Source organism: Clupea harengus, chromosome 9 (assembly GCF_900700415.2).
Source record: "Clupea harengus chromosome 9, Ch_v2.0.2, whole genome shotgun sequence".
NCBI classification, from domain to species: Eukaryota; Metazoa; Chordata; class Actinopteri; order Clupeiformes; family Clupeidae; genus Clupea; species Clupea harengus.
Genome location: NC_045160.1, coordinates 4,509,892 through 4,522,054, shown reverse-complemented (window position 1 = coordinate 4,522,054; position 12,163 = coordinate 4,509,892). Strand labels below are relative to the sequence as shown.

General features: G+C 41.2%; 2 protein-coding genes across 2 annotated transcripts; both read left to right on the top strand.

The window, feature by feature from the left end:
- Positions 1 to 45: 45 nt before the first annotated feature.
- rskra (ribosomal protein S6 kinase related a) lies at positions 46 to 6,097 on the top strand. Its single transcript, XM_012837915.2, has 12 exons — positions 46 to 695; positions 1,205 to 1,468; positions 1,748 to 1,831; positions 2,287 to 2,355; positions 2,661 to 2,730; positions 3,447 to 3,554; positions 4,130 to 4,170; positions 4,283 to 4,310; positions 4,619 to 4,708; positions 4,914 to 5,002; positions 5,140 to 5,250; positions 5,555 to 6,097. The coding sequence occupies exons 1-12, from the start codon at positions 669 to 671 to the stop codon at positions 5,906 to 5,908; spliced, it is 1,335 nt and encodes a 444-aa protein (XP_012693369.2). The 5' UTR covers positions 46 to 668; the 3' UTR covers positions 5,909 to 6,097.
- A 402-nt stretch (positions 6,098 to 6,499) lies between these two features.
- nipsnap2 (nipsnap homolog 2) lies at positions 6,500 to 12,146 on the top strand. The gene is made up of 10 exons (XM_012837959.3): positions 6,500 to 6,655; positions 7,587 to 7,726; positions 7,868 to 7,913; positions 8,196 to 8,290; positions 8,892 to 8,962; positions 9,110 to 9,250; positions 9,472 to 9,503; positions 10,249 to 10,343; positions 10,472 to 10,555; positions 10,783 to 12,146. The coding sequence occupies exons 1-10, from the start codon at positions 6,564 to 6,566 to the stop codon at positions 10,845 to 10,847; spliced, it is 861 nt and encodes a 286-aa protein (XP_012693413.1). The 5' UTR covers positions 6,500 to 6,563; the 3' UTR covers positions 10,848 to 12,146.
- The last annotated feature ends 17 nt before the right edge of the window (positions 12,147 to 12,163 follow it).

The window sequence follows — 12,163 nt, the reverse complement described above, 5'->3', positions numbered from 1 at the left end:
TCAATAGCAGATGGCAGCACGCAGTATTGCGTCTGAGCTGATACCAGATCTATGTGTTATGACATAACCGCACGGATCAACACTGAATTTCAGATGACGTCGCATCTTCCACTAAACCTAGGATTAAGTTGAATATTTCAAAAAATTAGACGTGGCCAGCACCAGGCTATAGTTTTATGATTGCGTAAATGTTGGAGATGGAAATGTATCAGGGTGATTAGAATATAGTTCTGTTATGTTTGTGACAAATACTGAAGCTAGGCACAAATAAGTAGCCTTATAGGTTTGATAATTCCCTCTCATTTGATGGAGGCAGGACTGTGCGTGGGAGGTGTTTAGATATTAATGATTGGGGCGGAGTTTAGGATCATTCTGTTTATGTTCCCTGTCATCATCCCGTTCAGTCCGAGAAGCCTACTGTAACTAGCTGAAACGATGTTGACGCGAATGTTTTCGAATGAGAGCTACGGACGAAAGATGTGTTGATGTGTTTCTCGTTCTAAATGCAATTCTTTCTCTCTACGCGATTGTGCTGCGTAGAGAGAAAGAGATGGGCTGAAACGTGCTCCCTAGAAGTGACGATGAAGAGATCCCAACAACGACAACATAAAAACCGATGGTAATTCTTGAACGTACTGAGAAGTTGTCTATCAGCACATAAAAATGTGATGGGTGCGAACGTCGACAAAGACAAGGTGAGTCTATCAAGACATATGCGACTCCGCCTGTGTTATCAGTCGAACGATAGCGATAGCCTACTAGGATAACTTGGTTCACTTTTACGGAGCCTAATGATAACATCGGTGGGCTTTACTGACTGAGATATATTTGTGATTTTGCAGATAGAGCTGTTAAATTGTAACAAAGACCCAAGTGTGTTTTGAAGTCAGTGAAGTGCATTTAATCTGTGACGCAAGATGCAATGGGCTATCTACTAGTCTGTTTTTCAGTGGCCAGTCTTTGTCTGAACGTTTTAATCCTCTTGTCTTGTGTTCTGGCAGACCTGTCAGAGTGGTTTAAATCACAAACACCATAAATTCACCATGGGATCATTTTGTGTGCTGTAGCCTAGATCCGCTGAATTGCAAGGATTTTTGTGTGTGCTCCTAATATTGGGGTGTGTGAGAAACACTATGACAGATCAGCCCGCACATGGATTAAGACGCTCACTAATGTAGGCTACTTGCTGCCATCTTTAATCCAGAGACAGAGCCCATCTGTGGACAGGTCAACTGTCCCAGGATGGCAAGTGTTCCTGTCTGTCTCCGGAGTGCTTCGCAATCGGCACCTAAGCGCACTCAGCCAGCCCACCAGCCGGCGAATGCTCCAAGACAGACAGTCCTCCATCCCCGAGTCCCTGCTACCGGATCCTGAGAGGCCTCGTATGGAGTGGACTCTCCCTGGCTTCATTTCCCTCTTTCTGCCAGAATTCCCACACCGGAACTTCCCTGGACAATTCAACTTCCAGGTGGAGCACCCCCACCTTCGCAGTCACTGTTTTTGTCACGTTAATTCAAGTACATTTCCTATTCTTTTAGAGTGAATGCAACAATCGCGTACAGTACTGAAACATTCAGTTAAAGCAACAGATCCAGATATTTCATACCAGTGGTTACTACAAGCTGCTTCAGATACTACAATCTGTCTGTTTTGTGCAGTATTTGCTTGAAAGTACTGGACAATTTCATATCTTGTTTGGTATTATCGATGACGCTCCATTCATTTTTACTGCTCTTTTTTTCCCCAGATACTGGAACTCATAGCCAAAGGCTCATTTGGGCCCATCCTGAAAGTAAAGGATTGTTCAGGGGAGAAAATATATGCAGTCAAGGTTAATATTCTTTTACAATCAAAGTGTTTACTGGTTTTACACCTCACATTTAACATCGCATTCACATTCTACACTATACACACACTACACAACAATAAGGGCAATAAAGATCTGCCTAGAGAAGAACAATTATATAATATATAATATATATAAAATAATAGAAGAATTATTGAAAAATACACAATTGAAATAAATAAATACAATTAAATAGAAAAAAGGGGGGTGTTAGTTTAGATATAATACTTGGAAATAGTTAATGAGTTGAAATTGAATAAAATGTAGGAAGTGAGACCAGACCTGGTAGAATTTACCCCTACCATCATTCAATCAAGGTTAATATTCTTATGAATATTCACTTGATCCAGCATACTGATATACTATAGCTTTTTACAGTTTTGGAATATCTACATATTTATATTTTCTCTGTTTCTGTGTATAATTTTATCTATGGTCAGGTTTTGCCCAAGTCTGAGATACTGAAGCATGGTGTGCTGGAGCAGTCAAAGGAAGAGGTCATCATTCAGGTAGGTCTCTTCCACACCAAGAGATTATCTGTTAGGCTGATAGGCTGTGGGTGCGACTTGGCTTGAGCCAACGAGGTCGCCGTGAGATTCACCAGGTGGTTCACTCACTTGTTGTCTGTCCGCTTGCTGTCTGCTTGCTTTTAACATGAACTTCATCTTCACGTTGTGCCCTACAAATGTATGGTTTGGAGCTTTTACAAGATCACACGTGTCATATCCACACCATGCTCATACTCCATATCTATGCTGATTCCATGTTTGTTTGTTTGTTTGTTTGTTTTGGTTTACTGATTGTTGGCTTGCAGAGGCAGGTCAGACACCCATTTCTTCACAATCTCCTGGACTGCTGGCAGACTCAGCGCCACCTCTTTATTAGTGAGTCATTCAGCGCACAGCAGAGAGTGCCCAGTGACCCATCCCCCATCCCCCCCGCCACCCCCAACCTCACCCGCACCCTCTTTGTACCCTTGTTCCTCCTAAGGCATTCCTCACAAGGCAGTTTTGTAAAATTTGTTCCAATATTCCACTTTTCTTTTTTTTTTATTGTTGCCACAATCATTTTACACAGCTTGAAGTGTATCAGGCTTTGTAGACATATTCTGCTTCTCTTTTTATAGCTTTTTCACCTTTTCATTTCCCCCAAACACTGTCTTGCTGCTCCACTTAACCCTATCTTTCACTATTTTGACCCCCTCTAGCTTCCTCTCCTGTACGTCCTCCTGCTCACTAAAGTGTGTTTTGTAGACCGTATCAGACCAGCTCTGCACCAGTTTTCACCTGTTTCTCCTTGTGCTCTTTTGTGGTTTGGAAACCCATCTCCTTACGTGATGCTGTTTTATGCTTTGAGTTGTAGCCCTTGTTTTTTGTTTGTGACTAGAATGTATTTGGATATACTGCTATGTGTAAAACTCCACTTGAATGTTCCAGAATCATTGGGAAAATATGAAATTTGTTACGTCTGTGACAAACCAAATGATTTTATTGTAGTTGTTTACATATTCAACAGTAACTCACATCTTGACTGCATGTCAAGGGTTGAACATTTCTACCATTCAGATATTAAAACAACACCACATCTCTGTTGCTCACAGTGTGTGACTACTGCAGCACTGGGGACTTGTACACCTACTGGACTCTGAACGGCCAGTTTGAGGAGGCCGAGGTGCGGGTGTATGCAGCAGAGCTGGGCTGTGCCCTGGGTGAGTGAGACGACACATGGCAGGCCCCTGGGCAATGGCAGGCCAGGCCAGGCCAGGCCAGGGCAGGGCAGGGCAGGGCAGGGCAGGCCATGTGGAAAATTCATGGAGCTGTTTGGCAGAACAGTCACATTCTATACTCCCCTTGGAGCTGACTTTTTGTAAGCATTGGAACTATTTGATGGAATTATCAAAGCCTGGGAGGATTATCAAAATTCAGTGATGCCAGTATGATATCCCCTTCATAACAGTGATTAATACTAAAGAATATACATAAAAGTGAGGCTATAAGAAAACAGTATTTGAGCAGCCTGTACACTAGTTCATCTGTGAGTCTAATTTGCTGAAATAGTCAAGCACCATACAACCCTGCTCTGGGCAACTTGGATTTGCAGCCGTGTTAGTCAGAATTTAAGACACTTCTCAAAAAAAACATTAGTCATCACAATGTCTTATCTAAGTGTTATATAAGCCTCTACTGGACTGTTACAAAACACGAGTAAGGTCACGGGTTTGTTTTAGTGTTTTTAATGTGGACTGATGGATGCCAACACTAACCATTGTGGTGTTGTCTTTAGGGTTTTTGCACGATTTTGGGATCATGCACAGAGATGTGAAGGTATGAACATCTTAATATCCATTAGTTTATTTTATTTTATTTACTTTAATTTAATTCATTTATTTAGCTTCATTTTATTTAATGTTTTGTGTGTATTGTCTTTTTATTACAGATGGAGAATGTTCTCTTGACTGACCAAGGTAAAATTATACCAGAAAGATTTGAAGACAGTCATGTTAAGACAAATATTTACTTTGTCGTCATGCTGCCATGTGTTAAATTATTAAAACATTTCTATGAACATATGAAGCTACAGAATAGTAACAAAAGTCAGATATGTCTGGCTGATTATGCTTGAACAAACAGACCTTATTTTATCTAATTATTTTAACTGGTGTCTCTCAGCATCAGCAACTTTCAAAGTGTGACTACTGTGAAAATCTCACACATTGGTAAATTGTACTGGAGAAGGCTAATGTGGTGTATTCATGTCATGTCTGGATTCCAGGTCACCTGCGCTTGGCTGACTTTGGGCTGTCTCGTCGCTTGGAGCGTGGGGGAAGGGCATACACCATCTGTGGGACAATCCAGTACATGGGTTAGTTAGTATGTCCTGAGTGTTTACAAAGCCTGGTGGAATCCTGCTTCTGTGCGCTTCTATTGCAAGCACTCTCCGAAATACCTCCCTAGTCTCATAGTAGAAATCCATAGTTGTCCTGTGTTTTTATATATTGCTTTCACATTCCACACTGTGTTGGGTACACCTGAGTTTTAAACTCCTATATGTACTCTTGATTGGCCAGCTCCGGAGGTCCTGAGTGGAGGTCCTTACAACCATGCTGCTGATTGGTGGTCCCTTGGGATCCTGCTGTATGCATTGGCCACTGGAAAGGTACACATTCGTTTTTAAACCTCCCCTTATTATTTTGAATCATACAAACACCATCGAGTTTGAAGTGCCCCTGCCAAAGGGCTGAGGGCCCATGAGACTGTACTGAACTGGTGTATCTATTCCCTTTCCCCATTCAGTTTCCCGTTCCACCAGAGGCCAATCATGGCAGAATGCTGGGAAGAGTGAGAAGATGTACATATGAAATGCCAGACACATTCAGCCAATCACTGTCCCTGCTTGTCACAGATGTGAGTACTTTTACCTGTCCTTTAATGCCCATCATTCAGAGGCAGATGCTCTCAGTGATATTTATTAGTTATTTGTATATTAAAATGGTTACCCAGTCCATATATACAAAAGATGGACTGTTCTAACTGTTCCATTACTTTGACTTTATTGATTTGTATTGATTTGATTAAGCTTTCAGTTCAGTCTTGCCTACGACAATTTGCTTTTCAGGCTGGCAATGTAATCTCAGCACTATGACACAATAAGGCCCAAATTTAGTCTGGTGGAGTACCTCCACTCATGCTCCTTTGCCTTCTCTTGTAGCTCCTCTGCAAGACTCCACTCCAGCGTCTGCACTGCTTGGAGCGCTTTAAGATGCAGCGCTTCTTCTTTGGCACGTCCTTTGACTCTCAGCTCCTGCAGAAGAGGCCCATGGAGCTAATCTTGGAGCTGAAGAACCACCCCGACCGCCCGGAGAAGGCCAGGAGGGGCGTGACAGAGGACGCCTTCCAAAGCTTTGATTATGACTTGTTCAGTTCCCTGTCTGCCCTATCGGACTTGTCACCAACCTTAGCCAATGCTGAGATGAGCCAGGACCTAACTGGATATGAGTCGCTGCACATGTGGCATTCACATAACGGACTGCCTCACGTCGAGAGAAACGCCACGTTTGTTTGAGAGTTGATTGGTGCCATTCTCCCATAAATGCCTGATTTTCAAGAGGTTTTATGTTTTTTTGTTTTCTATTAAACCAAATACCTCCCAGTACCCTCTCTGTCTAATACCCAATGTTCAGTTTTTTTTTTACTGACCATTTCATCACAGATTGTCATTTTTCAATAAATAAACCTTTGGTGATTGACAGTAGCATTTGCTTGTTGTTTGCATTTTATCTTTTCAAAAACAATCCTTGAAAGTCTTTGAATGCCTGAACGTCTTTGAACTGCCTTTGAATGAACTTCTCATTAAATAAGGGCCCTATTGTGTGACTGATGAACTAGACCAGTTTGCCGAATCCTAAGGTTACACTGAACTCCTGTCAGAAAAGTGTTCTTCTCGCCACTAACCTTAACAGTCACACATTGTCAACCGTCACACACAAATCAAGGTCATTAAGTTTTAACATAATTTCCAAATACAATAACATCAGCTAAATCATAGTTTTAAAAGAAATATTAATATGATTTTTGCTTAAACTAATTGCATTCTTGAGAGGCAAACTGTAAATATGAATACATGGTTCTTTACTACCCTCTACAGGTAATGTGTATTATTAACAAAAGCTTACCTCAGTTTTGCGTGGACTCTACGGTGCTGGTGCTGTCAATGAAAGATGGCGGCTCGAGTCCTTCAGAAGGGTGCCAATGGCCTGAATCAGGTTAAAAACAAGGCCCGAACGAAAGGACAGGTCGTCGATGTGATCAGGTTTGGTTATTTTGTCGGGGGTCAATAATTTCTCTTCATGTTTATGCCGTGCCTGTTAAAAGAGACGCGCGAGTGTGCTGCATCTTGGTCCTTGCTGGCTGTAGCAGATGCTAATATGTAGCCCAAGATACTGAGTTATTACTAGGCTCTTGTGCTTTCATGTAGTTACAGAGTTAAAATGTAACACTTCGACGTAGTGCAATGAGTCGGGTAAATAATTTAAGGTGGATATACATTCTAAATATTTACACTGTCCGACTGTCGTACTTTACGTGGTAAACCAATGCAAATAAAAACCTTTACTGCTCAAGGTCACAAATGTAGCTACCATCTAAATCTCAAGATGGGTTAAACACCAGGTAAAACGTCCACAGCAATATTAATTTAAGGCCACAGACATTTTTGTGTTTCACGTCTATACATCAATGTGAGCCTGCGAATGTGCTGCAATAGCAGTGATGCTGTATTTCTGTTTTGAAACTGTAGAAACAATGTAGCAAGCTAACTTCTCAAGCTGTTTTAGCGGAAGCAATCACCGGACGTATAAAGAATATCTCAATACAGATTCGATGTATGTATGTAGCATGCAAGAGCGTATGCTGTGCTGCCTTGAAAATAAGGGCTCAAATTAACAAGCTGCCGAGTAGTCGGTTGTTTACCTTGAGCTACCTCATGACCCTTTCTGCCTCAAAAGATAAGCTGCCTATGTAAAGCTCCCAAACTCCTGACCAAATAAGATTGTGCTTAATTACGGACCATAGAAATCACTAACACAGTGTCTCGAACATTTATTCAGTTAATCACAGTGGTTAAAGACTACCGTTACTATTTGGTCATATAACTACTATGCTTTGGACATGGTTTCATTTCACACCTTCTCTAAATCTTCCAATTTGTAATTGTAATTAATGTTCTTCTGCATTATTTTCAGGGGCTTGTCAGCATCTAGTAATAAACAGCGAGAAGACAGCTGGTTTAAGTCGCTGTTTGTGCGTAAAGTGGATCCTCGAAAGGATGCTCACTCTAATCTAATTGCCAAGAAGGAGGACCACAATCTATATAAAATTCAGTGTAAGTGAACTTGGGGGACAAACTCGTTTCAAACTTACTTGATAATACGTATATATAGTTACTTACTGAATCCACCTACTCTTATGTTGACCGTGTCTAATAGTAAGCAGAGTACATCTGACGACCGTTATTCTCTTCTAGTTCACAATGTGAAGCCGGAGTGCCTGGAGGCCTACAACAAACTCTGGTGTGTAAACAGTCACTTTCCGTCTGGGTCATGTTTTGCCTCTCTGCTCTGAAGTTGTGCATGACATCTACTACTGTATTAGACTGCTGTTCTCAACAGATACTACACGTTAACATTTAACTGTTATTTCTTTATAATAACTAACACACTAGCATGCAGCTTCTTCTCACCAACTTTGTGTCCTCTTACATCCAGTTGGTAGCACTGACAGGAAAACAGACAAAGTTGAGTCTCTCTTAAGCTTGTGGTATGTGCCTGGTTAAAGGTATCCTCTGTTCACAGTGAGGAGGTTTTGCCATCCATTCATGCTGATAAGACCTACCCATGTGAACTAGTGGGAACTTGGAATACCTGGTATGGAGAGCAGGATCAGGCTGGTAGGATATGGAATCAGAGCTCCCAAACCCTATCTAAAATCACAGAACAGATTGAACAATACAAGATAATACACAGCTCTAGGCTGTTGTATGCAATCCTCACTTGATAGTTCTGCAATTGCTCAACTTTTGCCTAAAGCTGCCAATGATCTGCTGTGTTAGTATATAAACACAAGTTTGCACAACTCAATACTACTGATAATACTAATATGCATAGTATGTTTTCCTTAATGACACAGTGTTACAGATGTTTCTGATATTAAGTTGTAGGTGTTTTGTTTTATATAGTAATTAGATTAAAGACGCAGTCCGCGATTTGATTTCCCTAAAGGTTGTTGATATTTGAGCTCAACCGCGAATCAGATCATACCCCTTAGCTGGGATTGTTTATGGCTCAGTCCGAGCCTATATGTTTATTCTCCATTTACAGAGCCAGGACTGTGTACAAACACCTGAATTGTTTTCACTGCACTTCACTACATTTTAGTTGTTTGACTAGAATTGTGTGTTATAATATTAATGATCATGAGTGTGAGTATTTGAGTAAATGTAAATAGAGTGCACACACAGTAGTCATAATGGTAATGCTTGTTTGGTACAGTTCACCTGTGGCGATACCGGGGAGGGTACCCAGCCCTTACTGAAGTCATGAATAAACTCAAGAACAACAAGGTGAGATGCTGTCATCTTGGCTTATGGTCAATTACGTTGGTACATCTGGAAGAAACACGCTGAGTGGTGCTAAGTCGCTAAAAGATCACTGTGCTTCACTGCACGATGTTGAGCGATGATCAGCTCTTGTGCGGCCCTTGTGTGTAGGAGTTCATGGAGTACAGGCAGGAGCGGGGGAAGATGCTGCTCTCCCGCAGGAACCAGCTGCTGCTGGAGTTCAGCTTCTGGAACGAGCCTGTGCCCAGAGACGGGCCTAACATCTACGAGCTCAGGTCCTACCAGTTAAGAGTGAGTATCTGTGATTGGCCCATGTAACATGTTTATAATAGTGCAAATATCCCACGCACAAGTGTTGCTTTCCCTATGCTGGAACTATTCTGGGAGACTACTGCTAGTGTCTTTTAACAGCTGGCAATATGTGGGATACTCAGTGATGCATTTCAGTAGTGCTCTGGCTGTACAGCTGGATGGTTAGATGACCAGTATCATTTTCTGTGCTTCCTCCTCAGCCCGGAACGATGATTGAGTGGGGTAATTACTGGTAAGGCTGTCTGATCATATTTAATTCACTCATCTGTACTTGGCCTACATTTTGGCACATGGATTTTCAGTCCATTTCTTGTAGGACTTTATTAAGAGAATTCCCAGAGGATCAAAGAATATTTTTCATTTTTTTTCTCAACCAGAGCATTAAGCCATTACCTGTCCATGGTGTTTTTGCCATTGGGTCTAGTGTGTCAGTCTTTTGAGCAGTTACAGTATATTCTTTGTATTGGCATCATTGCAGGCATCTTTTTGACCATCTGGCATTATCTTGTTGCGTCTCAACAGATCTAAAAGGGGAACACATTCACCCGGATTACTCTGTTACATAAGGTGTAAAAACAAGCGAAAAGATTATTTTCTCCATTGAGAATGGTGCAATGGTGGCAGTGATTTGAAGATCTATTGTCTGTGTAATCCATGGGAATTGATTCAGAAGCAGAACTAAATACGTTTTTCTTAGTCTTTCAAATTACTAATCTTGTCAAAGTTAAGCAAAACAACCCTTTTCATCTAATCTACATGTGAAGATCCCATGCAATTATGGGCAAATCCGAAACGGAATCTGATGAACTGGGAACTGGAAAACCGCTGCATGTTGAAACCAGCATGTTTTTAATGACAAGGGATCGGTCCATGGCAATCACATTTTAAACACAAAACGTTACTGCACTTCTAATCAGGTGCTGTTTTTTTAAATAGTGTGGATTATCCTCTGTGTGAATATTATTGTGTGTCTTCAGGGCTCGAGCCATTGGATACCGCCAACAAAACCAGGAGGCCGTGGGGGGCTTCTTCTCTCAAATTGGAAATCTCTACATGGTGCATCATCTGTGGGGTAGGGACTCTTGGTTTCCGCATACTGTCTGCTCTTTTAACACTAATAAAGCCTCAGACTGGTTCAAGTCAAGACACAGCAGGACAGTAAGTTGTCTTTACACGGGTGTGTGTGTGTGTGTGTTTCAGCTTACAAAGATCTGCTGACTCGAGAGAACACCAGGAATGCTGCCTGGCACCAAGAGGGATGGGATGAGGTTGTGTATTACACAGGTGAGATAAATGTCACATCGCACAGAATGGTATTTCATTGTATCCTCTAATATCCTCAGGAATGAGTGCTTCTATTCATATGACTAAATGTGAACAATGAGCTCACATGCTCAATAGAACCAAATGTAAGAACTATTTGAACTATGTAAGAACTGTTTTGCGCTTGACGATTCCAGTGAGGTACTTGAAGCACAGGGGCCCATGATGGCATGTCTCTTTTGTCATAGTTCCCCTGATTCAGCACATGGATTCCAGGATAATGATCCCCATGAAGGCATCCCCATTGCAGTAATCTCCGACAGCCTCCCGAAAGCTTAAGTCTGGACCAGTTAGGAATTCTCACTGCCGTCAGTCTCTGCTCCTTTTCAACGAATGCCAACCAACATTGACATCCTTTGTTCTTAATTTATTATGTGTCCAAGTTTTGCACCAGCAAACTGAAGTTAGTACTTCTGAAAGGTACCAATCTCATGGAATTCAGGCAACATTGCCCCCCACCCACACGAGTTCATGTCCTTATTGTAAACGTGCTTCTGAAAGTCTGTGGACCTCGTTAGCCAAACTATTAAAACCGCCTGATGAGCAATGAGTCCAGACAAGATTCTTGACACGCTGTGTCCAATTAAATCTGGTCAGTAGGTCAAAGCTCATCTATTAATGGCACATACCAAAGTACTGCTTAACAGAGGCGTTCTGTGCATGCAAGTTGCTGAGGAATGTCATAGATAACATGTTGCTTTGTCAAGCAATACTTAATTCAGTGCACTTTGAAAGGTGCTTAATGTCCCAAGCAGTAAACTAAGATATTTATGTATTTATTTCATATTTATGAAGTGTAAATATTAAATAAATCTTTAAACGGAAGCACTGCACCAGGGGTAGCCATAGGCTGTAATTTTCTCAATGAAGTTTGCTCGACTTGGCACATGATGCAGGAGTGAGGCAGGCCATTAGGAAAACGTGGGTAACTGTGGTTATCCTTAACTAGCCTCGTGTCTAAGGACACTACTGTATATAGAATTTATCTGTTTGTAGATTAAATTATTGAACTTAAATGGCTTTCACACAAACTGGCCAGTAGTCGAACAACTTATATGTTGTCGATTGTTCCAAATCAGAAGCACTCATGAAAATTGAAATGTAACCGTTACGAAAGAGTCATTCAGGTCCACGTATCAACAGAATGGCGCCCTGAAATCCCATTATTCTTGTATTATCCTTGTGGATGGATGAGTGACCGGCTTTATTCTTCAATTTAAAAAGCTTATATATTCCTCTTGAGAAAGATCTTTCTGTCTTTGTTGTTTCAGGGTATTGATCTTTTCATTTTTGTTGTTGAAACAGTCCGTCATGTCTGGTTTCAGCAAAGGTGTCAGTGCTAATTTCCGTTTGATCGCATATGCTTTTACTGTTACTGATTTAACACTGTAATTCAGATTTAAGCTGTCAAATGACCAGGTGGTTGTGGAGTGTAATGGTGGCATGCCTCAATATGTTTTTAAATCTAAGAATTTCAAAGTGACAAGTCAGCACAAACCATATGTAAATGTACTAGTGTGATTGTACAATAAATCTTGAATGGTACAAAATATGAAATGCTCTTATGGC